General features: G+C 41.6%; 2 protein-coding genes and 2 pseudogenes across 2 annotated transcripts; all 4 read left to right on the top strand.

Annotated features, from left to right (window-relative positions):
* The first annotated feature begins 1046 nt into the window (after positions 1 to 1046).
* On the top strand, positions 1047 to 1715 carry LOC143858490 (germin-like protein subfamily 2 member 2). The gene has a single exon (XM_077369130.1). The coding sequence runs from the start codon at positions 1047 to 1049 to the stop codon at positions 1713 to 1715; it is 669 nt and encodes a 222-aa protein (XP_077225245.1).
* A 5528-nt stretch (positions 1716 to 7243) lies between these two features.
* On the top strand, positions 7244 to 8197 carry LOC143858489 (germin-like protein subfamily T member 1). Its single transcript, XM_077369129.1, has one exon. The coding sequence runs from the start codon at positions 7244 to 7246 to the stop codon at positions 7913 to 7915; it is 672 nt and encodes a 223-aa protein (XP_077225244.1). The 3' UTR covers positions 7916 to 8197.
* A 3259-nt stretch (positions 8198 to 11456) lies between these two features.
* On the top strand, positions 11457 to 12128 carry LOC143858488 (germin-like protein subfamily 2 member 1 pseudogene; annotated as a pseudogene).
* A 5718-nt stretch (positions 12129 to 17846) lies between these two features.
* Positions 17847 to 18515, top strand: LOC143858487 (germin-like protein subfamily 2 member 2 pseudogene; annotated as a pseudogene).
* Positions 18516 to 27640: the final 9125 nt, after the last annotated feature.

Below are 27640 nucleotides of genomic sequence, written 5' to 3'. Positions count from 1 at the left end.
ACCGGACCCAAGTGGGCGATCCGTGCGCGTAGGATCCCCATTACCTCTTGCTCATTTACAAGGTTAAGAGAGTGAAAGTATATATATGGCCACTCTCATCCTCTCACACTTCCCATCTAGGACTAAAGTTTTCTCATGACTTTAGTCTTTTTGGAGGGAAGCCCAAAAGCATACATAAAATTACTAAAAACACCCCATTGTAAGTTTGAATTACAAAAAGACTTCTTTTCACATAAAGAGTCAACAGCCCTCACAACAAATAGGAAGATATATGAATTGTGTTTCAACTGTGTATATTCAAAGGGAGGTTGGGCCTGTAGCTCAATGGTTGAGGCCTGGTTTCTCAACCTTGAGGTCGCAGGTTTGATCCCTGATTACCAACCAAAACAAGGGCATATATTCAAAAGTTCAGATTTTACTAGCTTTCAATGTATGTATTAACAGGTGACTTGGCCAATTTTTCTAGCTAAAGGCCAAATCAAAACGTGGAGACTGCTAAGTAGTTGCTATCAACCCATATATACTATATCCCATTTATAGCCGTTCTAGCTTTATCCAGAAAAAAAGCTTGATTAAAGATGGTTGAACCAGTGATCTGTAGAAAATTGATCGGAAGTCTATGATCATCTGATTAGATGTGATTTTGAAATAGGTGTGATATTTCTGTTTTGAGCAAAGAACTAGAGAAGGAAACACATACGTACGCTAGAGGTAAAACGTAAGGACTAGTATATATACGTACCTAACCAAAGAAAACTACGAAAAGTATTTCGGGTTCTGTCTTCACTCATCGATTTTTCCCATTTTAATTACACCCAGCCTTAAGAAGTAAAACGTAAGCACTAATATTGTTGTTTTGGTTTTAAGGAATGTCTTAGGCGTTCCAATGTTTGTTTTCGGAAGAAAAAGAAGAGGCCATTGTGAATGGACTTTATGCATAGATAGAACACACATGTGTGGTATATATATAGACATGATCTCCCCTCCATATCTCAAAACAACTCATTGAGAAATCATTTTTCAGGAGAATTTGAAGTTGAACAAGCATGGCCTCTTTGTCCCTTGCAAGCTCACCCTTGTTCCTAATCCTTTCCTTATCAGTGTTACTCCTTCATTCATGCCATGCAGCAGACCCTGATCCTCTGCAGGACTTCTGTGTTGGACTCCCAAACGCCACAAATGTATATCTGAATGGATTCCCCTGCAAGAAGTCATCAGGAGTAATATCGAACGACTTCTACTACAGCGGCCTACAACAAGCAGGCACCCCAAACATATTTGGGGTTAGTTTTTCTATTGGCGTTGCCCAAACTTTCCCAGGGCTCAACACACTTGGGGTATCAATTAACCGAATCACCTATCTTCGCGGCGGAACCAATACCCCTCACGTGCATCCTCGTGCGACTGAGCTCTTATATGTAGTAAGGGGAAGAGTGAATGCTGCGTTTGTGACCACTAATAATGTCCTCTACTCAAAGGACTTGAAGGCTGGAGATCTTTTTGTGTTTCCTAGGGGGCTGGTACACTACAATTACAATATCGGGAAGGCAGGAGCAGAAACACTTGCATTTTTTAACAGCCAGTTTGCAGGAACATCAGTCATTTCCCTTAACCTCTTTGCTTCAATGCCTTCTATTCCTGATGAAGTTTTGGAAAAGTCTTTCCTAGTAAATGAACAAACGGTGGAAGCAATCAAAGCCAACTTGGCTTCCTAAGCTACTAATGCTCTCTATGCTTCTCTATATAGAATATCTTTTATAGTTTGGTATTTTTCCTATCTTCTCTGCTTAAGGATGGGGAATCTAAGTCACTGCCCTCTTAGTCGCTTGTAATTCCTCACTTGAGGAACTTTTTATTTTCGTCAAGAATAATGTGTCTTGGTGTATTATGATGGGACCCATCATCACTAATGACAACTTGTTGTTCCATATTATTGGAGACAATATTTAATAAAAGAATAAGAAGAGTTGTGGGGGTTAGACTTTCAATGCCCACAAATTCCCTATCCTTCCTCTTTTCTTCCTAGCTCCTCTCTTCCAAGTCCTGATTATTTTTCTCTCAGTATTTCTTCTTGCTTTTTCAATAACAACTTTGAGATTGTTTCACATCTGTCTTGACAAATGCATCGCTCAGAAATCAGTCTTTCACTTTTTTGTGAAGGGTTGAAATTAAAAAACTTGTTTTTTGTGAGATTAACACTCCTCCATAAGAAAGTGAAAGGCTGATTTCTGGGTGACACAGGTGAAACAACATTTTAAACTTGCAAATAAGAAAGATATTTCATGCCTAATTCAACAAATGTCAGCGATATCTCAAACATGAGGAAATGAACAAGTATATGCCACGGTTGTTGACACTGACAGGAGCTAATTATTTATCATTGTTAAACTATAAAAGAATAAATAATGCCATCTCCAACAGCTTAAGCTTTTGGTGTAATTTGTTGTTTCACATGGTATCAGAGCAATTGTGAAAATCTTTGATATTAAAAATCCACATGTAATGGCCAATACAAAATAGCAGCCACATGTGCCATGTGTAGGCTAGCCCTAAAATTTAAAAAGAGGGGTCACACGTGAGGGGGAGTGTTAAACTATAAAAGATTAAATAATGCCATCTCCAACAGCTTAAGCTTTTGGAGTAATTGGTTGTTTCACAATCAATAATGGTGATATTGCACTCCAATCTCTCTCTCTCTCTCTCTCTCTCTCTATATATATATATATATATATATATATATATATATATATATATATATATTTATTTATTTATTGCCTTGTTAGAATATGAATATGAATATGAATTTGTGAAGCAGCCTAGGATGGTAAACCGTAGGCCTATGTTGATTGTTGTCTCTCTTTTAATTTATTTCAATATGTTTCCTTGAATAGATCGTAAGATTGAGAAAATGTGCTTCGGTCAGGCGGTGGATTGAGCGAACTCTTGAGGAATGAACACTCTACCATGGCACTAAATATTTGAATTGATGTCATTTCATTGATTCATGTTTCATTGATTCCTGTGAAGATTTCATTTAAATTAGAGTTTGTTTATTCACCGTGTACAATGGTTTCTGTTAAGCATCCATGGATGAATGATCAAAGCGCTCATAAATGGCAAAATCGTAGGTTCAATTCCTGTTGGATTCAATGAAAAATGATTGGAGAAGAGTGCTCTATACTCGAAGTTGAATTTTCTCCTACTTGAGGAGTATTATGCAGGCCAGGAGAGGCAATCAAGATCAAACCAGGAGGAGGTCTATTAAATGGAGTCCATGTTTTGTATCTTGGAATTTGATTCATCAATTGATAACCCGAACCATCGATCAAAGATGGCCTGACATAACAGCAACTGACCTAGACCTAGCCAAAATTTAATCCCTTTACAATCATATAACATTTCTTGATGGGAACTCCTATTTGAAAATAAAGACAAAAGTGAAAGGCTACTGATATCTGCACTGCCATGTTTTGATAATGACACCAGCTCACCTTGTCCTTTCGTTTTTAAGTGACTGCTGAGAGTTTTTGGGAATTGTAATAGCTTTTGGCAGCTGATTAAATAAGAAAATGTAAAATCTTTCGACAGCTGATTAAATAATAAAATACAAGGTGAGTTTGGTCATTTTCAAAACATGGCAAATGCAAATATCAGTAGCCAAGTGAAAATGGCTGACTATTTGGCATTTCAAAGAAAAAGAAAAAGAAATGTATGCTACTTCAGTTTTGGTGACCGAGGATCATACACAAGAAAATATCATTCAAAAAATCACAGGGTAACACCAACCTTTTTGTGTATTTTGGTGAGTAAACTGTCAACCTTATTGTGTATTTTGGTGAGTAAACTATCAACCTTATTGTGTATTTTGCACTGATTGGAAGATTGGAAACTGATCTCAAATAGTTGGTGGGGGGCAGGAAATCAAAATAAAGTGTCATACATAAAGATAACTGGAGTATGTATGGAGAAACAAATTAAAATCAAGGATTCGAAGCTTAGAGAATGCAAAACAAATTATAAACAGCTCTAAATTGTCACGCCCCGACCACATTGTGTAAATATTGTCCAACCCTTGGTTTTCCCACCCTCCTCGATTTGTTTTCCAGCAACACTAACCATACCCGACCCACTCTGCGGGGCCCAACTCTTGGAGATTCTGAAAATGCTTTTACACAAGGAGAAGGAGAGTTCACATATATTGCCCAGGAACTTTCTCTCCTTTTCCGGTATGGGATCTTACAATCCACCCGTTAGAGCTTAGCGTCCTCACTGGCACACCGTACTGCGGGAGGTACGGCTCTAATACCACTTTAACTGTCACACCCCGACTTGGGATCCGCCGTCCGGAGCATGCAACAGCCACGAACATGCAAGGCATCTACTCCACTCATTGCATACATAGAAACAAGGCTCCTAATAAATTGCAGAAATAAAACTAAATCAAAGATTAAACCAGTAATAATATGAGGGTTCTACTCATCCCTCTACCACCACACTTAACATTATTACATTCACCTCGAAATAAGAAGTCCAAGTAAATGAAGCTACAAATAAAGCTGGAATATAAACTTTTCACGAATGGCCACCCCTTCAATGGGATCCCCCAAGCCAACGATTTACTGCTCCCAAGTATATGAAAATGTTTATCCACCTAATGAGCTAACAGCCCAGCCAGTTTACCCAATCCAAGTTATTAATCCTAAGCTTGATAACGACACTTCGACATGATAAGGACACCCATACATACATACATACATACATACATACATACATACATAATATTTTTACATGCGTCCGGGTAATGCATGAATAACTTTGATAAGTTGGATAGGAAGGATAGTTGTATTGGACTCATAGCAACACGGCCAAAAGCATCACACCAATGGGTTTCAAGGGCATCACACTAAAGTAGATCAATGCATCATGCTAAGAATTGTAGATATCACATCCTCGGAAATTGCAAGGTTGTAAAACTTTAATTTTTTTAATTATATTATTGTAGTAGATGGCCATGAGGCATGAGGCTTACAATATATAGAGAGATCTGGGGGACTCCTAAAGCAACTTAGCAAGTTGAATCCTCTTCAAGCACTAGTAATGATCGACAATGGTTTTTTTTTCTCTTCTTAAAATTCAACTGTTAAATAAGGGTATATATTTTGTCATTTGGGCATCATTTTGTTCACCCAAATGGAGTTCCGTTTTAGAAATATTTTCTATAAGGCTCCTATTCCTCGGAGTTTGTTTCTTTCGACCTAAAATGGGTTTAAAACAAATTCTACGCCCATTTTCGACGTAAAAATGGCTGTAAAATTTATTTTATGCTCATTTTACATTGACAGAATCAATGTGAAATGGGCGTGAAATAAATTTTGCGCCCATTATTTTTTTAAATATGGGCATGAAATTTGTTTTAGGGTCCATTTTAAGTAGAAAGATGCAAAACTAAAGATAAAAACAAATAGAAAAGGATATGAATTGTGTTTCAACAGTAAATATTCAGTCAAAGGTTCTGGTAGAACAAACCGCGTCATTTGACTAGCTTTCAAAGTATGTATTGACAACTGACTTGTGCAATTTTTCTAGCTAAAGACCAAATCAAAGCATGGAGACTGCTAACTTGCTAAGCAGTTGCTTTCTGTTGGGGTTTCACGCAAAAGCAAATAGTCCCATATTGGATGAGTGAAATGGATGGGGATGGGTTATAAGCAAGGTTTTAAATTTCGGTCCTCACCGAAACCGAAATTTTAGCCGAAATCCCGTAATTTCGGCCGAAATTTGGTAGAAGTTCTCGAAATGTCATTTTTTTCAGCCCAAATTTCGGTAATTCATGTTGAAATTTGGTAAAGGAATTATAAAAAAAATTATTTTATCAATAATTTGCCAAAATTTCCGAAATTTCGCTTGTTTCGGTTTCGGAACGTTTTGGTGCCAGCCCCAACCGAAACCCAAAATTTCAATCCGAAATTTCAGATTTCGATTGAAATTTAAAACCATGGTTATAAGGGAATGGGCACCCTCCCTCTAACAGCTAGCTTTTAAGGGTGAGTTCTAACCGGTTAAATCCCTTACAAATGGTATTAGAGCTCAGGGCGTGGTAACCCATATTTACCTTTGAGAGCGGAAATGTCTCCCAGGGAAGATCTCGGAAACCCCGGTGTAGTATCTCGTATTTCACGCAAAAGCAAATAGCCCCACATCGGATGAGTGAAATGGATGGGGATGGGTTATCTGGGAATGGGCCTCCCTCTAACAGCTAGCTTTTAGGGGTGAGTTCTACCCGGTTAAATTTCCTACACTTTCTACCAAACCCATGTGGATTGTATCTCTGTTGTATTCGAAACTTAAAGAAAGAGTAATTTATAAGGCCATTTAAAATTTTTATAGAAAAAAGATTCTTCTATTGAATGAATATGGTCGAACCATGGGCCAAAAATTGCATTGATTGGGCGAATCCCGCTTGAAATAGGTGTCATGTAGAAAAGGAAACAGAGATGCTAGAGGTAAAGCGTGAGGACTAGTGTACGTAACCGAAGAAAATTAATTCGGGTTCTGTCTTCACACTCCTCATGTTTTTCCAATTTTAATTACACCCAACCTTAAGAGGTAAAACATATATTAATTAGACCCAATCTTAAGAGGTAAAGCGTAAGGACTGATTTTGTTTGGCTTTTTCCTACTCTTTCGTAAAAACCAACGAGGAGACATCTGACCATTTTCTTTTCCTTTTCCTGTTGCCACGTCATTCCGTCAAAATTTAATCTATTTATTGGGATTTGTTAGGCAATTTCTGGCAAAGCCACATACCCTCTCTTTTTAGCAGATTTTGTCTTATTCATTTAATTCATCTGAGATGGCTGTTGTCTCCTGCAAAAATGACCTGCGAAATTGCGTAGCAAAACCCTTATTTATAATTTCATATAGGGATTTGCTACGGGTCCATCGCAAAAGGCATTTCTCAGATGGTCTGTCACATGTCAGAGCATCCACCTCATGAATGAAGACAAAATCTGCTGAAAATTGAGCCTGTGTGGCTGCTCTGACATGCGACTGACCATCTGAGCAATGCCTTTTGTGATGGACATGGACGCTAGCAAATCTCTTTCTTATAATATTTATTGATTATTATGGTAATAATATAACTGGGTCTACAAATTGTGCATGGACTTTGTGCCTAGATAGACACATACATGTGGTATATATATAGACATGATCTCCCCTCCATAATTTCAAAACAAAAAGCATGGCCTCTTTGTCCCTTGCAAGTTCGCCCTTGTTCCTAATCCTCTCCTTATTAGTGTTACTCCTTCATTCATGTCATGCAGCAGACTCTGATCCTCTGCAGGACTTCTGTGTTGCAGACTTGAAAGCTCAAAAAATATCTGTTAATGGATTCCCCTGCAAGCCCCCATCTAAAGTAAAATCGAACGATTTCTTCTTCGATGGCCTAGCCAAAGAAGGAAATACAACAAACATCTTTGGGTTTGGTCTGACTAGTGGCAGTGTCCTAGAATACCCAGGGCTCAACACACTTGGGGTATCAATGAACCGCATTGACTTGGCCCCCGGTGGGAGTGTTCCCCCTAACTTACATCCTCGTGCAAATCAGATGGTGTTTGTACTAGAGGGAATAGTGAGATTTGGGTTTGTGACTACTGCTAATGTTCTGTACACAAAGGTCTTGAAAGTTGGAGAGATTATTGTGGTCCCTAGGGGACTGATACGCTTCGCTTACAATGCGGGGAAGGGGAAGGCAGTTTATCTCGCAATTTTTAATAGCCAGTTGCCAGGGGTAGTGTTCATTCCCCTTGCCCTCTTTGCTTCAAATCCTTCTATTCCTAATCAAGTTTTGGCCAAGGCTTTCCAAGTAGATGAACACATTGTGAAAGAAATGAAATCCAAACTAGGTTCATAAGCTATTATAAGTCCTTTTACGTCTCCATGTACTATATCTTCTTGTTTGGTTTTTCTGCTTAATTTTCACCTTGAGGAGAATGTAAGTTACTAACCTCTTCGTCACTTGTAAGTCCTCACTTGAGGAACCCCTTTTTTTGTTAAGAATAATGTGTTATGGTGTATTATGATGGGATCTATCATCACAAATGACAACCTGTACTTTAATATTGTTGGAGACAATACCTAATAAAATAAAGGGAGTTAAGGGTTAGACTTTCATCCCCCACAAATTCCCTACACTCCCTTCCCTTCTTCCTCTGTTTCTCCCCTCCCACTCTCTTGATTGTTTGCATCAGTAATTCTTCTTTCTTTTTCATTAACAACTTTGAGATTGTTTCACCTGTCATGACTAAGTGCATCGCTCAGAAATCAGTGTTTCACTTTTTTTTTTAACTGAAAAGATCAAAATGATCATTAGCTTAAGCTTTTCATTTGTTGCAGGGAATCAAAAGCAAGAATTGTGAGTGTTGAATACATGATTGTGATAATTGTGAACTGGGCCATTGATTTCATGGCCTGAATTAGCTTGGACAAGTTGCGCGTCTACAAATCCTTCGTCTGAAAGAGAAGAGAGATGACCTGAAAATCCTGTAAGGGGAGAGGGATGGATGCCAAAAGACAGAGACTATTTTTCATGATTATCGTACATAAGAAAGGTATGCTAGCTACTTCAGGATCTAGGATCTAGCCCCTCTTAGAAAACCTTCTAGGACAAGATCCTCATGATGAACCACAACCGTCAGATGTGGATTATAGATCAATGTGCCCTTTGTGCGAGAGATGATGAGACATAAATCACTTGTTTGTTCATTGTCTCTTCTTCTTCTTCTTTTCTTTGATAGGTAAGCTGGGGTTTGGCAGGGACCCCTACCGGTTTATTAAAATTAGAAAGATGAAACAATTAGCACACAAACTCTAACCCTATTCCAAGAATAGGGATACAAACCAAAAGAAGTAAAACAACAAGACCTATCCTTAAAAGCAGAGACTAAGGAAAGGTGAACAAAAGAACCTAACTCCTAATAAACAAGAGCCTCTATCATCTTCTGACTGAACTTCCTAGCTCTCTGGCTCTTCTGCAAATCCTAATGATTCCAGGCAGAACTGCCTATCATGAGCAGAGGAATGGTCATTGTCTCTTCGCTAGGGAGGTTTGGTTTCATTTAAAATTTTGGGATGTCTTGGATTTTTCCTCATCGATTGGCTGATTTTTTTGGAAAGTTGGTTTCTAGTGCCCTAGCCTTCTAAAGGAAGGATTCTATGGAGAGTGGAGATGCTACCCACCATCTGGATCCTTTGGAAGGAGAGGAATGCTAGGCTCTTCAAAAATCTATCTAAGGGCCCCTTATACACTTTCACAGGTCCTTTCCATCACAAGATCATGGGTGAGGATCCTCCCTCCTTTCAAATTCTATACAAGCCTATTCACTTAATAGTTGTTGGAAGGAGATATGCTTTGGATCAGACAGGGTGGAGCCCGCTTCTCCTAGATGGACTTCGCCTTATCCTGGTTGGCTAAAGTTAGATTTTAATAGCTCAAGTTTTGGCAATCCCAGGCCTGCAGGGGTTGGATGATTGCTTAAAGTCGAGGACGGAGATTTTTCAGGCCCCTTTGGTTCATTGATTCTAATGAGGTAGAGGCGACATCGGTTATTCTGGGCATCGAGAATACTGATAATAGTCTCTTGGACAGGCTAATTGGGGAGGTAGATTCCTTAAACACCATTAGATGGTTGGACGGTAGCAAGTCTCAACCATGGTGATTCACGGAGTTGGTTGATGAGATCCTAGATCGGGTGCAGTGGCATTTTTTCCGATTTCAGCATGTTGTCGCTCGACCAATAGTGTAGTGAGGCAGACCAGATTGTGAGAGCTAGGGTGAACGGAGGAAGCTTGGGAAAATTTTGATTATCTTCCCCTTGAATATTGGTTTCATATTTGTTGTTGTACTTCTTGTTTTTACTTTGTTTTTGTTGACCTCCTCTGTCTTAGGGTTTTCCCCTCCTTAATAATAATATTTGCCTCATTTCAAAAAAGAAGTAATGTTTGCTACTTCACTTTTGGTGATCGAGAATCATAAGGAAAAACCAACCTAATTGCGTATTTTGGTGAATAAACCATGAAGCATGTGGATACAGATTGTTTGTCCTCTAATTTTGTAGTTCCAAACTAAAGACACTGATGTAGTATGATATGAGAGGGATTTTTTAATTGGAGAATTGTAGTATAAGAACCTTTGAGAAAACCGGTCGTGTGCAATATTTTGAGCAGTAAACTAGGTTCAATTCTAATAGGGGTGCAAGAATGATTCAACCTTGATTAGTTTGGTTTAGTAAGATCCCTTTTAGAACTTTAAGGCACCCATGGATGACAGTTCTAAAATCTAAAATTTTCAAAACAGTATCAAGGCTTGCATGGGATTATCAGTATGAAAGAGAAAAGAAAACATAGTTTTTGAAGTAATCGAAAGGTTGGAAACTGATCTCAAATAGTTCGTGGGGCTGTAAATGAAAATAAAGTGTCATAGGTAAGCAGTTGCTATGGACCAAACCGATGTAGAATATATCTATGTTGTATTCAAAAATTAAAGAAAGAGTCATTTATAGCCATTTTAGCTTTCTCAAGAAAAAAACGTCTTCTCTTGATTAAAGATGGTTGAACCATGGGCCAAAAAATGCACTGATAAAACAAATCTACCATATTGTCATTAGGCTTTGGCCTTGTTAGTGTTAACCAGTCATATCTAGACAATTGATCGGATGGCTCAGATCACCTGATAGATGAGTTCTTGGATAACATGTGGTTGCAAGTTGCAACAACAAGCGACCCAACCCTCTTTAAATAGGTGTTGTATAGAAAAGGAAACAGAGACGCTAGAAGTAAAGCGTAAGGACTTGTATACGTAAGCAAAGAAACTGAAGAAAAGTATTCAGGGTTATGTCTTTACACTAATCAAAATTTTCCATTTTAATTACACCCATTCATAAGGGGTAAAACGTAAGAACTGATATTGTTGTTTTTGTTTTAAGGAATATCATAGACGGTCCTTGTCTGGCTTTTACCTCCTCTTTACACATACCAGAATCGGAAAATAAATAGGGAGACATCTTACCCTTTTCTTTGCCTAGTCTAAATTTAATCATGACTTATAGGGATTTGCTAGGCAATTTCTGCCAAAGCCAGATCATGGCTTACTATTGCAGGAGACAATAGCCACGCAGGCTCACCTTTCAGCAAATTTTGTCTTATTCATTTAATGCATCCGAAGTGGCTATTCTCTCAAGCAAAAGTCAGCCAGCAAATGCCTTTCCGCAAAATTCCCTAGCATATACCTATTGATTATTATGGTAACAATATAATTGGGTCTACAAATTGATTGTGCATGGACTTTATGCATATATAGACACATGTGTTGTGTATATATAGACATGATCTCCCCTCCATATCTCAAACAACTCATTGAGAAATCATTTTTCAGGAGAAATTAAAGTAGAACAAGCATGGCCTCTTTGTCCGTTGCAAGTTCCCCCATGCTCCTAATCCTCTCCTTATCAGTGTTACTCCATCATTCATGCTATGCAGCAGACCCTGATCCTCTGCAGGACATCTGTGTTGGACAACCAAACGCCACAAATATATTTCTGAATGGATTCCCCTGCAAGAATCCAACTACAGTAACGTCGGACGACTTCTTCTCCGAACTCGTAGCCAAAGAAGCCAACACAACAGATATCTTTGGGGTTGGTTTAACTCCTGCCGATGCCACGACTTACCCAGGGCTCAACACTCAAGGGTGTTCAATCCTCCGTATCGACTATAATCGCGGAGGGATCGTTCCCCCTCACATGCATCCTCGCGCGACTGAGCTCTTATATATATTAAGGGGAAGAGTGAATGCTGCGTTTGTGACCACTGATAATGTTCTCTACTCAAAGGACTTGAAGACTGGAGATCTTTTTGTGTTTCCTAGGGGGCTGGTACACTACAATTACAATCTGGGGAAGGGGAAAGCAGTAGCACTTGCATTTTTTAATAGCCAGTTGCCAGGAGCACAGTTCATTCCCCTCTCCCTCTTTGCTTCAAATCCTACTATTCCTGATGAAGTTTTGGAAAAGTCTTTCCTAGTAGCCAAACAAACTGTGGAAGCCATCAAAGCCAAATTTACTTCCTAAGCTACTAATACTCCTTATGCTTCTCCGTATAGAATATCTTTCAGGGAGGAGAATATATGTCACTACTATCTTTGTCGCTTGTAATTCCTCACTAGAGGAGCTTTTTTTTTTTTTTTTTGTTAAGAATAATGTGTTATGGTGTATTATGATGGGACCCATCATCACAAATGTAAGGGCATGTTTGGATAAATTTGAGTTATTAGGGAGATTATGAGGGATCCGGGTACCACTAGTCAACTAGCCCTCAAAAGCTAGCCATTAAGGAGAGGGTGCCAAATCCTTATAAGCCCATCCACATGTTTCAACCTTTTCGATGTGGGATCTTTTGGTTTCTCGTGGTACCCCAACAATCACCCCCTCCACGTGGTAGGAACATGGGAACTACAAGATCTTCCCCGAGGGATTTTTCCATCCTCAGAAGCATACCGGGGTTATCGAGATTCTTCCCCAAGGGATTATTCCGTCCTCGGACGTACACCGGGGTTACCACGCCCCGGTTCTGATAGCACTTAAGGGATTCGGGTAGAACTCACCCTTAAAAGCTAGCCGTTAATGGGAGGGTGGCCAAATCCTTATAAGCCCATCCACATCTTTCAACCTTTCCGATGTGGGATCTTTTGGTTTCACGTGGAACCCCCAACATATTATGATGTTATGTAGATTTTAGGCTTTGCCTAGGCGAGTTCATACTCTATTTTGAGTGAAAATTAAGTTCATCTTCATAATTTTGCCTATTCTTCTTATCGATGTATCTTGAAAGCTTGAATTTTAATCCTCCAAATTGGTAAATTTTGCTTCTGCACTACATCAAGAAATCACACTAATTAGATGATTCTTACAAAAATTGGCAACATGTTTTTTTGAATGGCAATGAATTAAAAGAAAAAGAAACAACAGGAAGACCGCGACGATAGAGAAGATCAAGACAAAACAAACCACAAGAAAAAAAAACACAAAAGAACCAACAACATATTAAGAGGGGAGGATCAAAAACTGCAACTCCGCCCTAGACGCACCCTCCCTTGCTAGCCTGTCGGCCTCACTATTAGCCAATTTCCTCACGTGATGAAATGAGAATGAAGATCCCCACCAAATCTGAGATCTTATCAATCCATCTTGCAAACCTCCAAGGGCGAGACATGCTTCCCTTCAACCATCTTATGGCGTTTAAGGAACCACCTTCCATTATCACCTTATCTCACAAATATTGTGATCCATCATCAACCTTAATCCTTGAAGCACCGCTCTAATCTCCGATTCGTTGGAGTCCGCGATCCCAATCGGTCCCGAGCACACCTCTAACCATCCTTGCCATAGATTGTGCGCTGAAGCAAAATGGAAGCTAGGCAATGCTCAGACCCAAGCAATGGTTAGAGCTAGAATCTTGATGTATAGGAAATGAGGAGATTTCACTTGTCCTCTAAACACCCTGCAGTTTCACTCCTTACACAATACCCATAATGTGGTTAATAGAACTATATGCCATAAGGTTTTACCTTCTCTACAAAAATTGGCAACATTATCATAGTTAGGATGACATCCGATGGACCGTTATTGAGACCAGCTTGGCAACTATAATTTATAGCAAACTTTGAAAGAAAAACATTAGACAAGTAAATAAGAAGTGGAGAGTTGAGTATCATTATCAAAACAAGAGTGCTCATATCAATTCCATTAGAAAAGTGTAAAGTGCAGAGGGTTCCTTTTGCTGATTGAAGAGGAAGATGTTCAAAAGCAAAAATAATATTTCCTCCCCTCTGACGGATAAAATCACTCCCCAACTCCCCCCCCCCCCCCCCCAACGTTATTCTTTAAGTTTTAAAGGCAAATAAAAACGTCGAAGGGGGTGAATTTATCCTCCGGCAGTGAACCATTCTCACAGAAATTGTTAGGGGGGAGGGTGTAAATATCATTCCCCAAATTGTTATTTTCTTATTAATAAAATTTAAAAGGCTGCCCCTCTTAAATTTGAGCTCACTTCCTTGTGTTCTTGTGCATGGGTCACAAAATAGGGTTTCCTCTTTATTTTCCAAGCGACATCGCTTTTTGCTAGCAGCCCTCACAACAAATAGGAAGAGATATGAATTGTGTTTCAACTGTGTATATTCAAAGGGAGGTTGGGCCTGTAGCTCAATGGTTGAGGCTTGGTTTCTCAACCTTGAGGTCGCAGGTTTGATCCCTGATTACCAACCAAAACAAGGGCATATATTCAAAAGTTCAGGTTTTACTAGCTTTCAATGTATGTATTAACAGGTGACTTGGTCAATTTTTCTAGCTAAAGGCCAAATCAAAACATGGAGACTGCTAAGTAGTTGCTATCTACCAACCCATATATACTATATCCCATTTATAGCCGTTCTAGCTTTATCCAGAAAAAAGCTTGTTATCTTGATTAAAGATGGTTGAACCAGTGATCTGTAGAAAATTGATCGGAAGTCTATGATCATCTGATTAGATGTGAGTTTGAAATAGGTGTGATATTTCTGTTTTGAGCAAAGAACTAGAGAAGGAAACACATACGCTAGAGGTAAAACGTAAGGACTAGTATATATACGTACGTAACCAAAGAAAACTACGAAAAGTATTTCGGGTTCTGTCTTCACTCATCGATTTTCCCATTTTAATTACACCCAGCCTTAAGAGGTAAAACGTAAGCACTAATATTGTTTTTTTTTTTTTTTTTTTTTAACCCGGAAAGGAATGCGACCCTGGGGCGGGCCTCTGCATATTATTTATTGAAGGCACAATACAAGAGGAGGGCAAACAACCAGCCCTCTAGACCGTGACAAACAAAGGGGTACCAAAGACCCTACACAACACCACCTCCTTCGATCATTTGCTTGGGCGAATATTTGGAAAACCTTTAGTGTCGCATCTTGCAGCCCCCCGGGCTATGCGAGGCATTTCTGACCATCCATGGAAAATTTGATGAGATCTAGATTTGCAAGCTTCATTTGCAAGAGCATCTGCCACTTGGTTACCTTCTCTAAACTGGTGCTGATGATGAGGGCCCATGAAGTCCATGAGGTCTATAATTTCGGGCCACAAGAAAGAGATGGACCAGGGGTGGCTTCCTTTCTTAGAGATGAAATCCATGAGAACTTTGCTGTCTGACTCTACTATGAAATTCTTGAACCCAAAGGCTTTGCATAGCCTAAGGCCGTCCAATAGAGCTCTCGCTTCAGCCACCATGTTGGTAGATGTCCCGTAGAAGAACGCAAAAGCAAAAATAACTTTTGCTTTGGCATCTCGCATAACTCCACCGCCTCCCGACTCTCCTGGGTTTCCCTTGGCTGTTCCATCAATGTTCAATTTGAGCGAACCAATCATCGGACGTTCCCACCAAATCCAATTATCCCTGCTGATCTTTTGCCTCTGCGGTTCAATCTGGATTTGCTCCAAAGCTAAACACTCCACCATATTGTTTTCTTTGGTGAATTTTTTGCTAGAGCTCACAGTTTTTAACTTATTCAATATTTGCTGAATCACCCAATTTGTACTTCTCTCTTTACCTTCCATTCTTCTATTACAACGTTCCTTCCAGATTTCCCAAGGGATAATCAAAGCTGACATGCCAAGGAGAAATCCAGCTTGGGTGCTCCTTTTCCTGCCATATGATATCCAAGCAAGCATCCTGCTCCTTACTGGTTGCAATGGAAGAAGTTTCATGGCCCAGAGGTCTGCGAAGAACTCCCAGATTCCCCTTGCTAGGCCACTGTTACCTAACAGATGATCAACTGATTCTTCTTTACTGTGCTTACAACATTCACATTTGGATGCCATCTGGATTTTGAGATCTTTGATTCTGCTGTTCACTGGAATGGCATTGAGGAAAAGTTTCCAAGAGAAACAACCCATCTTAGGTGGGATGGAATCCCAAATACCTTGCGCCCAACTCACTTTAGGGCCACTCCTTCTACATACTTCCCAAGCCGATTTAGAGCTGAAATTACCTGACGATGTTTTTGCCCAAATGAGCTTGTCAGGCGATCGGTTGATGACGATCTTAACCTTGTCCATAATTGCATCCCAACCACCAGGAAGAAAAGGCAATATATGACTCTTCTTCCACTCTCCATTCTCATTGATCATGTCTTTGATTTTTCCCTTAAGATCGTTTCCTTGGAATCCTGTTGCATATTCCACCAATGGCTTATTCCCTATCCAAATATCTGTCCAGAAAAACACCTCTCCTTTTCCAACAGTCCACCTCGCATTTTCTTGCCACAAGGGTTTTGTAGCAATAATATTTTTCCATTGTTTTGATGAGACTGCATTTGGCTCCACTAAATTTAAGTGTTTACCCCTGCTGTAGGTAGATTTCAAGAATGAGGCCCATAGCCCATGGGATTGGTGAAGCCTATGAAGAGCCTTCATTCGGAATGCAATACATAGGTCCTCCATAGCTTTTATGCCTAATCCCCCTTCGTCTGTTGGCTTGCAAATTTTCTTCCAAGCAACCCAATGGTTTCTAGCCCCAAAGTCTGAAATCCCCCACCAAAAGTTGGCCATTATACTGTCAATGCGCCGGAGAACCTTTTTTGGAGGGGTTAATGTTGACAGGATGAAGATGGGAAGGCTTGATAGAACATGGTTGATTAATATAAGTTTTCCTCTAGAGGATAACATTTTCCCTTTCCATCCTTCAATCTTTTTCCGAACTTTATCTATTAGCCCATCAAAGAAACACGCTTTAAGACGACCCGTGAATAGGGGAGCTCCTAGATACATTATAGGGGACTTCTTTTGCATGTACCCTGTACTTTTGCCAATAGCTCTTTGCCTACTGAGCGTCATCTTGTCTGATGTGGTAAAGCTGCTTTTGTTAGCGTTAACTAGCTGGCCTGACATAGCTTCATACCGCTTTAGGAATCTCATAATCTGGTTCAAGCTTGCTTTCCCTCCATTTGAAAAGATCACGGTGTCATCTGCAAACAGACAATGAGATATTGGGGTGCTATCTTTACTTCTCAAGAAATACTTAGCCTTACCCTCACGGAACAGTTTAGATATTCCTCTGCTTAGAACTTCTTCGGCAATAATAAAGAGACAAGGAGACAAAGGATCGCCTTGTCTGAGACCCCTCGAAGATTTAAAAAATCCATTTGGTTCCCCATTCAAAACCACTGAGAACCAGCACTTCTGGGTTGCTTCTTCGATGAGCTTTCGCCAAGACTCCGAGAATCCAAATCGCGCCAACACTTTTTGCATGAAATCCCAATTTAATCTATCATACACCTTGGCCATATCAATTTTGAGCATTACATTACCTCCTCGCACTTTCCTACCTACTCCCACCATCATTTCCTGGGCAATTGATATATTGTCTGAAATGCATCTTCCTTTAACAAATGCTCCCTGTTCTGGAGAAATCAGGTTAGGCAAAACTTTGGCAAGTCTTGTTACAATAATCTTGGCAAAGATTTTATAACAGAAGTTACACAAACTGATTGGTCTATATTCAGAAAAGTCCTTTGGGTCTTCCACTTTCGGAATTAACGTAATTAGAGTGGAGGTATAGTGTTGTTTTGGTTTTAAGGAATATCTTAGGCGTTCCAATGTTTGTTTTCGGAAGAAAAAGAAGAGGCCATTGTGAATGGACTTTATGCATAGATAGAAGACACATGTGTGGTATATATATAGACATGATCTCCCCTCCATATCTCAAAACAACTCATTGAGAAATCATTTTCCAGGAGAATTTGAAGTTGAACAAGCATGGCCTCTTTGTCCCTTGCAAGCTCAGCCTTGTTCCTAATCCTTTCCTTATCAGTGTTACTCCTTCATTCATGCCATGCAGCAGACCCTGATCCTCTGCAGGACTTCTGTGTTGGACTCCCAAACGACACAAATGTATACATGAATGGATTCCCCTGCAAGAAGCCATCAAGAGTAATATCGAACGACTTCTACTACAGCGGCCTACAACAAGGAGGCACCCCAACAATATTTGGGATTAGTTTTTCTATTGACAATGCCCAAACTTACCCAGGGCTCAACTCACTTGGGGTATCACTTAACCGAATCACCTATCTTCGCGGCGGAACCAATCCCCCTCACGTGCATCCTCGTGCGAGTGAGCTCTTATATGTAGTAAGGGGAAGAGTGAATGCTGCGTTTGTGACCACTAATAATGTTCTCTACTCAAAGGACTTGAAGGCTGGAGATCTTTTTGTGTTTCCTAGGGGGCTGGTACACTACAATTACAATATCGGGAAGGGAGGAGCAGAAACACTTGCATTTTTTAATAGCCAGTTGCCAGGAACATCAGCCATTTCCCTTAACCTCTTTGCTTCAATGCCTTCTATTCCTGATGAAGTTTTGGAAAAGTCTTTCCTAGTAAATGAACAAACGGTGGAAGCAATCAAAGCCAACTTGGCTTCCTAAGCTACTAATGCTCTCTATGCTTCTCTATATAGAATATCTTTTATAGTTTGGTATTTTTCCTACCTTCTCTGCTTGAGGGTGGGGAATCTAAGTCACTGCCCTCTTAGTCGCTTGTAATTCCTCACATGAGGAACTTTTTATTTTCGTCAAGAAAAATGTGTCATGGTGTATTATGATGGGACCCATCATCACTAATGACAACTTGTTGTTCCATATTATTGGAGACAATATTTAATAAAAGAATAAGAAGAGTTCTGGGGGTTAGACTTTCAATGCCCACAAATTCCCTATCCTTCCTCTTTTCTTCCTCGCTCCTCTCTTCGAAGTCCTGATTATTCTTCTCTCAGTATTTCTTCTTGCTTTTTCAATAACAACTTTGAGATTGTTTCACATCTGTCTTGACAAATGCATCGCTCAGAAATCAGTCTTTCACTTTTTTGTGAAGGGTTGAAACTAAAAAACTTGTTTTTTGTGAGATTAATCTCACTCCTCCATAAGAAAGTGAAAGGCTGATTTCTGGGTGACACAGGTGAAACAACATTTTAAACTTGCAAATAAGAAAGATATTTCATGCCTAATTCAACAAATGTCAGCTATATCTCAAACATGAGGAAATGAACAAGTATATGCCATGTTTTTGACACTGACAGGAGCTAATTATTTATCAATGTTAAACTATAAAAGAATAAATAATGCCATCTCCAACAGCTTAAGCTTTTGGTGTAATTTGTAGTTTCACATGGTATCAGAGCAATTGTGAAAATCTTTGATAGTAAAAATCCACATGTAATGGCCAACACAAAAGAGCAGCCACATGTGCCATGTGTAGGCCAGCCCTAAAATTAAAAAAGAGGGGCCACACGTGAGGGGGAGTGTTAAACTATAAAAGATTAAATAATGCCATCTCCAACAGCTTAAGCTTTTGGAGTAATCAATAATGGTGATATTGCACTCCAATCTCAATGGTCCTCTCTCTCTCTCTCTCTCTCTCTCTCTCTCTCTCTCTCTCCATATATATATATATATATATATATATATATATATATTTATTTATTTATTTATTTATTACCTTGTTAGAATTTGAATATGAATTTGTGAAGCAGCCTAGGATGGTAAACCGTAGGCCTATGTTGATTGTTGTCTCTCTTTTCATTTATTTCAATATGTTTCCTTTGATTAGAGCGTAAGATTGAGAAAATGTGCTTAGGTCAGGCGGTGGATTGAGCAAACTCTTGAGGAATGAACACTCTACCATGGCACTAAATATTTGAATTGATGTCATTTCATTTTTTTTGAAAAGGGCAACAGATTATATATATATATATATATGTAAAAACAGAACCGAGGTGGTCCTGAAGGAACAAAGATAATACAAAGATAGCAGTACAATAATTCAAGGAGGTAGATAGTCAAAGCACTCAAACGCGGCCCGAAAGACTCCTTTCTTGGCAAGGGAGTCTGCTTCCGCATTGGCTGATCTCCTGACATGGCGAAAAACTATTGAGGAGCCCTTAGCCCTGTCCTCTATTTCCTCTAAGAGAGGCAAAAATCGCCAAGGGGGAGAAGCGTTACCCGAAAGCCAGCGAATAACATTTAAGGAATCCCCTTCGACGATAATTTTGTCGCACTCTAGACGAGGCATCGAGAGAAGCCCGCTATGAACGGCTCGGACCTCTGCCTCGTTTGAGTCTGCCACTCCGATAGGTCCCGAGTAGACCCAGAGGACTTCCCCTTTGTGGTTTCTACATAACCCCCCTACTCCTGCCATTCCTGGATTGCCGATAGACGATCCGTCAAAGTTAAGTTTCAGGGATCCCGGAGGAGGAGGAATCCAGGAGGGGAGGATTTTCACTTTGGTAGCCGATTCCAAGCATATGATTGACCATCCTTCCCAGAGGTCGAAAGCTGAAACAAAACGAAACAGAGGAAGGCTTCGAGCCCAGGATATGACCGCAGCTATCAACTGAATATAAATCCAATAGGGAGATCTAGCCTTCCCTTCAAAGATACGAGCATTCCTCTCTTTCCACAAGAACCACCATGAGGCCAGGAGACACATCTTCCACAGCGTTCTGCCTTTCCTTTTCCAAGGAGTCCAGGCCCAACTCTGAATGAATTCAGCCATAGAGTTGGAGGGGACCCAACTGATTCCAAAACGAGAAAAAATAAGACCCCAAATATGGCGAGCAACCTTACAGTGTATGAAAAGGTGGTCAATGGATTCCCCAGCGGATAAACATAGAGGACAGTGATCTACCAACCACATTCCTCGTTTCCTCAAAAAATCCATAGTTTGAATGCGGCCCCAGCTAACCGACCACCCAAAGAAAGCAACTCTCGGAGGGCAAGATTGTCTCCAAAACGAGGAGGACACATGCTCCACTGAAGAAGGGATCAGATGGTTATAAAAAGATTTGACTGAAAATATCCCCGAAGGATTCCAAATCCAAATCCGACGATCTACGCCCGAAGACTTGATGAAGCAAGAATCCAATAAGGAGAGGAGGGCGTTGTAAGAGTTTAACTCCCTAACAAAGAAGTCTCTGCGAAACTTAAGAGACCAAGCCACCTTCCCATGTTCCCTTACAAAACATTCCGACACCCAGACCTCTTTCTGAGATGAAACGATGAATAAGTCAGGAAACATCACTTGAAGAGGATCGGCCGAACACCAAGGATCCTGCCAGAACCGAATCCGATCCCCCCTATATACTCTGAATCGGACGCCAGGAGCAAATAACGACTTCAACTTCAAGATGTCCCTCCAAGCCGTGAGACCTTTGAGTTTAAAATTATCAACAGAGTCCCAATGCCCATGATCTGAACCATACTTACTTCCAATGACCCGGACCCACAAAGAGGATTGTTCTTCGCCAAATCTCCACAGCCACTTGCCCATAAGGGCCTGGTTAAAACTTTGAACCCTCCTGATACCCAAACCTCCATTTTTAGTAGGCAAGCAGACCATACTCCATTTAATCAGGGAGACCCCCTTGGAAGACCCTGATCCGCCCCACAGGAAGCGTCTCTGAATTTGTTCGATGCGTTTAGCAACCGAGGCGGGACATTGAAAAAGAGATAGAAAATATATCGGCATATTGGATAGAACGGCCTTTATAAGCACCAATCTACCTCCTTTGGAAACCAACCGGCGCTTCCAGGTGGCCAAACGTCGCTCAATCCTTTGAATAATAGGAGCCCATAGGTTGTGTTTCGGTCGACCCACACCAAGAGGAAGACCCAGATAGGTTGCTGGAAAGACATCTAAATCACACCCCATAATTCCGGCGAAAAAGGATGCATCGTTCTCAGAAACGTTGATCGCGAACAACCGAGATTTTGCGAAATTAGATCTTTGACCCGAAACCATCTCATAACAACGAAGCATAGCTTTAAGGTTAAGAATCTGGAATATGACCGGAGAACAGAACAGAAGAGTGTCATCCGCAAACTGAAGAAGCGATACTTCCACCTTGCTCTCGCCAATAAGGAACCCTTGATATAGCCCCAACTCACTTCCTTTTTTCAGCAGTCTGCACAGTGATTCGGCCACAATCAGGAAAAGAAAAGGAGAGAGAGGATCGCCCTGCCGCAATCCTCTAGAAGATTTGAAGAATCCTTTTGCTGATCCGTTGATGAGGACAGAAAACCAGGCGGACGATAAGCAGTTCCGGATCCACCCTCTCCACCTTCCCCCAAAGCCCATACGACCCATGAGAAAATCTAATGCTGCCCAATCCACTCGGTCATATGCCTTCTCCATGTCAAGCTTGCATAGAATGCCGCCTTCCCCCTTCCTCCGATAATAGTCAATGGCTTCATTGGCTGTTAAAGAACAATCAAGAATTTGCCGGTTGCTTATGAAGGCACTTTGACAGACCGATATAATTGAAGGAAGAACCACTTTGATACGATCCGCCAGAACCTTTGCGAGGACTTTGTAAAGGCTGCCCACCAAGCTAATCGGGCGAAAATCCGAGCTTTTTGTTGCTCCTTCAATTTTTGGAATGAGGACGAGAAAAGTTGCACCTGTCCCTTTGTCAAGGATGGCTCCCTCAAAAAATTCTATGAAGAATCGAAGAATATCCGATTTTACTGTTTCCCAGCAAGTTTGAAAGAAAGCCAAACAAAAACCATCGGGTCCAGGGGCTTTATCTTTTGCCAGAGAAAATAGTGCTGATCGGATTTCCACCTCAGAGAAAGGGATTTCCAATCCGGCTGAGGCTTCCAGGCTTAAGCTAGCAAAACAAATGTCTTGAGGAATTGGGCGTAACATCCCATCAGCTGAGTATAAAGATCTGTAGAATTCAATAATTTCTTCAATAATTCGCTCCTTGTCAGATACAATCTCCCCCTCCACTTCTAAGGATTCAATTCTGTTCCTTCTTCTGCGAGCACTAGCCATGGCATGGAAGAAGGCTGTGTTTTTATCTCCCTCCAACAACCACTTGACTCGAGATCTTTGGCGCCAAGAGATTTCTTTAAGCATCAACAACTCTTTATGCTCTTGAATTAATCTTCCTTGTTGCTCATAATCCTCCGCCGAGGCCAAACCACTCTCTGCCAATGTATTTATCTCCATCAATCTGTCCTCAAGAATCCTCTTCCTGCCTTGGTCCACTTCTTTCTGCTCCTTATCCCACTCTTTTAATTTCCCCTTAATGAAGCGTAATTTTTTGCCTATAACTACGTCCCCTGGACCTTCAAAGACGCTTTCAGACCACCATCGGACTAAGAGAGCCTCCATTTGGGGATTTTCCAGCCAAGCTAATTCAAATCTGAAGGGGGGCGGGCCCCAGAACTCCATTTTAGGAGACAAAAGGAGAGGGCAATGGTCGGAAACTGAATGGGGTAAAGCCTGCTGATAGACTTCAGAAAGAATTGCCAACCAGTCACCCGAGAGAAGAAATCGGTCAAGCCGACTCCGGTTCGAACCTCTGGCCCAGGTGAAAGAGGAGCCACCCAAAGGTAAATCTGCGAGCTCGTTGATTGCGATGAAATCAGCGAAAGATCTCATGCCCGCAGTGACTCGCTGACCCCCAAGTCGATCTCTTGATCCTAGAACTTCATTGAAATCCCCCCCGATACACCAAGGAGCGGAACATAGGCGACGCGTCTGATTTAATTCTTCCCAAAAAAGACACTTCTCAGAGGATGACAAAGGACCATAGACACCTGAGAAGAACCAGACTGAATTATCATTGCATTTACGGAAAGCAACGGAGAGAGAGAAAACTCCACGCCAAACATCTGTGCTGGCCCACAAGACTGAATCCCAAGCCACCAAGATGCCCCCTGAAGCTCCTTTGGATGCTAAGAAAGCAAAATTCCAGTCAGTATTGAACCCCATGCTTCTCATATCTATGTTACGGATTTGCTCCATCTTTGTTTCCTGGAGACAAACAACCTCAGGGCGCCGATGTTTAACTAATGCTTTGATTTGAATTCTTTTCTCCAGAGAGCCCAAGCCGTTTATATTCCAGGATAAAATCTTCATTAACAACTATATTCCGATGAATTCCTCCCCGCCCTGATACCAGACTTTCTTCCTTTTTTCTGGGATGTGAGACCTTTGCTATGCGATCCAGAATCATAATTGATATCCGATTGAAGTCTCACCAATTCGCGCTCCGTGCGTTTCAGGTTTACTTCGGATATGGAGACTGGAGATGACACTCCAGCGACCTCTCGTAGTTCTGCCTCCTTTATGCTAGACCTATATTCCTCAACGGGACCCGGAAATATTAGACCCAGATGAGAACTAATGTGCATGGTATGATCCACCATCAATTCAAGCACCTGTTGGGAAGAAACCAAGCCCGAGTCATTCCGTGGAGGGACATAAGATAGTTCTGAGTCACAAGGCAGGAGCTGAAAATCCGCCTTGCTACACCATCTCAGTGGACAAAGATGGGAGAAACTTCCAAGCGATACCCTGACGAGCGAGCGAAAAGACCACTCCCTAACTTCACCAGAGAATAAATGCTTTATACCTCCCAAACCACTATAATCAATGATCACCTTCCTTTGCCCCACCCGGCACTGAATGAAGAAACGGTCATCACGAGAGATAAGGATACATCTACTCTTGTGACTTTGCAGACTATGCCCCCACACCCGGTTGTCACCGAGCTCCTCCTCAGTCTCAGAATACGTGAGAGTAGCGCCCATTGTGCTTGAGTCGTGGATGAGGCTCTCCTCCTGGTTCCCAGGACTCGCCAGTGGAGAAGCCCAAAGGTCCTCTGAAGCAACTTCTCTTTCAGAAAATTCCATTGGACCCGAATCGGGCACGTAGATTACATCTACTCGAGGAGAGTCGCTGTGGTGCGGAGGGGATAAGGCTGAGATAATATCTTCAAAGCTGTTGACCTTAGAGTAAGGAGTAGCTGTTGCTGATGAGTCTTGAATAGGACCAGCTACACTGGACCACCTGTATGCATGTGAGGGACCCTCTTTTTGAAATTCAGCATTTTTGCCAGGTGAGATGCTGCTAACCGGTGCCGCTTTCTGCGCACAATAGGCTGAATGTGAAGGAATCTCCGACTCCACCAACCCGGCGACCCCAGCATTTATCTCCGGCACCGACAGCAATGATGAGGTTTCATTGATGGCATTGAAGACATCATAGATTGCAGTTATGGGATGGTGAACTACTTCAGCTTCACTTACCCCTTCAGTAGGAATATTTAAAGGAAGACCCAACTCTTCTTCGGAAACCATCTGCCCAGCCGGAGAAGGAGAGGAGATTTTTGCAAAGTCGTCGTCAACTCTTTCCCGGGAGGCTAGAATCCAACGAATTGTGCCATCGATAGAGCTTTGGAGAGATAGTTCACTTCCGGGGCGTCCTTCAGACATGATCAGCATCCTACCCACTTCATATCCGAAACCCGCATAACACGACAAATCTACCTCCACCACCTGGCCTATTTTCCTCCCTATACGCTGAAAATTATCGGCGCACCATGCTTCAGGCGGAACTCCTTCTATTTTCCACCAGGAAGGCTTCCCCGCCTTAGGAAATTTTGTATCCCACTTCTGTAGATCTTCCAGAGGAGAATGGGATGGAGAGCACCAATCTCTGATTAAGTGAGATCGATTAGCGCCCGCTGGGATGGAAATTTGGATTTCTAAAGGAGCAATTTTATACACCACAGCTTTAGTCCTGCTATTGCGAGAGAGCCAGTCTTCCAGCGCATCCAGATCACCATCCCACCCTTCCTTCATCTTCCCCCATAAGCCTAAGTCTGCATTACTAATAGACTTAAGGGGGACTACTTCAAGGTTGAAAGCTACACCTTCCGAAGTTGCAGGAAGCAACGGCTCCATTCTAACATTCTCTGCTTGAGGCGCTGTTGGTTTAGGAACAAGCCCCCTCCTCACCATCGGATCCGCTGACTGTTCTTGGTGCCCTGGAAAATTGAAGTCCGAACTGGACCAGACTTTATGACACTTCCAACATCTAACCCTCCTTCGAAAATTCCTGAAAGCACATCTGCAACATCTCCAATCTCCCAGTTCTCTATTCTTTCTTTTGTGGAAGGCACTCTCCATTCGTCTTCCCTTCTTGCTTCGGACGGGTAGCCACTCCTCCTCTTCATATCGGTGAGGCCAATTTCTCTGCCCAACTGCCGGCTCAGAGCCAAACTTCTTCCAACCTCCTACAGAATCGCCCAAAAGGCCTGCTTCGGGGTTGATCCGCCGGACCCCAAGAGGGATCAAATTCGCCCCACTGGCCCATCTAGGGCGATCTCCCCCAACACCTCTCACCCCGACGGAGGTCATAATTGTCACGGAATCCTCCTCCGCTCTGCAAAATGTGCCGACCACCGAGCCGTGAGAATCCACCGGATTCTGGATCGGAAACCCACGCGGAGACCGAGATGGAGGAAGACACCGAATCTGAAGGAGCTGAAGAAGAAGAGGTAGAGGATACAGATGAGAAGAAGATCCCTCTCCCTGCAAAATTATCCTTGTGCGAGAATCTTTCTGTAGATGGCGACCAGATTTAATGTCGTGAGGTCCACCTGGCCGGGTGCATAGTTACTTGTATGCTGTGACTATCGTCCAGCATACGAACTATGTCCGTTTTACACACAAGGTGTCCAGGTGTTGAGATACTAACGGTGCGGTGGCACTAGAAGGCGGGTATAGCCCTCACGGCTCCTACTTATAGTATCTCTCCGAGAGTAACTTGTATTGAGTGATTCCTGAATGACCGTCGACAATCCGTGGTGCAATCGGCTGAGATTGGTGATGATGAATGGGCTATATAAAGACCGAAAATGGAAGAGATTATATGGGTTTACGCTATGCCCCTTCGCAATATAGTTCGCATAGACGTTTCTTCAAACACCCGGTGGGCATCACTGCTGGAATGTCCCTGCAAACAATAGTTGGCAAGTCTCTTTGAGGCATTTCATCGAACATCAAGGAGGCGTAATTGCAAGAGCATTTCTGCAACTAAACTGCCAAAGAGACCTATACCACAGAACCGTGCCCTTCACGAATGGTCTCTGCAAAGAGACCTATACCACAGAACCACAAAATTGATTCCCAACAAAGACCCAAAACCTCAAAGTTTTCACATACCCCAACTCAAACCCACTTACAGAAAAGTAGAAGCAGAGGGAGAAAGCACCTGTTCCCAAACTCCAAAAGGGCAAGAAATAAAGCTATCCTTCAAAAACCCCCAAAACCCATCTCAACCGATCTGGTGTTGCAATTGAAATATCTTTGAGCGGAGAAAACTGAACATTCTGTACATCTCCTTTTGGGGCTTCAAGAAACTATCTAGAGAAGAAGGGTACTTCTTTTTTCAAGAAACTATCTAGAGAAGAAGGGTACTTCTTTTTTCGGATAAGATTGTGCCATCGTATTTCTCAATATTCAACCCAATTGGAGTCAGATCTTCCTTCCACTGCAACCAGATCTCCCTTTTCACAAATCGATCATCATCGTCACTGGTTCTGCTGTGAGAAACGGGAACTAGAAGAAACGCAGATCGATGCCCCAGCTAACTAAAAAAAACGAGGATAAACGGGAATTGATGTCATTTCATTGATTCATGTTTCATTGATTCCTGTGAAGATTTCATTTAAATTGGAGTTTGTTTATTCACCGTGTAC

Source organism: Tasmannia lanceolata, unplaced genomic scaffold, assembly GCF_043159265.1.
Source record: "Tasmannia lanceolata isolate RefF3 unplaced genomic scaffold, GAP_Taslan_0.1 ptg000026l, whole genome shotgun sequence".
Taxonomy (NCBI): Eukaryota; Viridiplantae; Streptophyta; class Magnoliopsida; order Canellales; family Winteraceae; genus Tasmannia; species Tasmannia lanceolata.
The sequence above is the reverse complement of the archived record's forward strand: the minus strand, read 5'-3'. Positions and strand labels throughout refer to the sequence as shown.

Excerpts from the sequence above, each read along its gene's own strand:
- LOC143858489 (XM_077369129.1), top strand. The coding sequence starts at position 7,244 with ATGGCCTCTTTGTCCCTTGCAAGTTCGCCCTTGTTCCTAATCCTCTCC.
- LOC143858490 (XM_077369130.1), top strand. The coding sequence starts at position 1,047 with ATGGCCTCTTTGTCCCTTGCAAGCTCACCCTTGTTCCTAATCCTTTCC.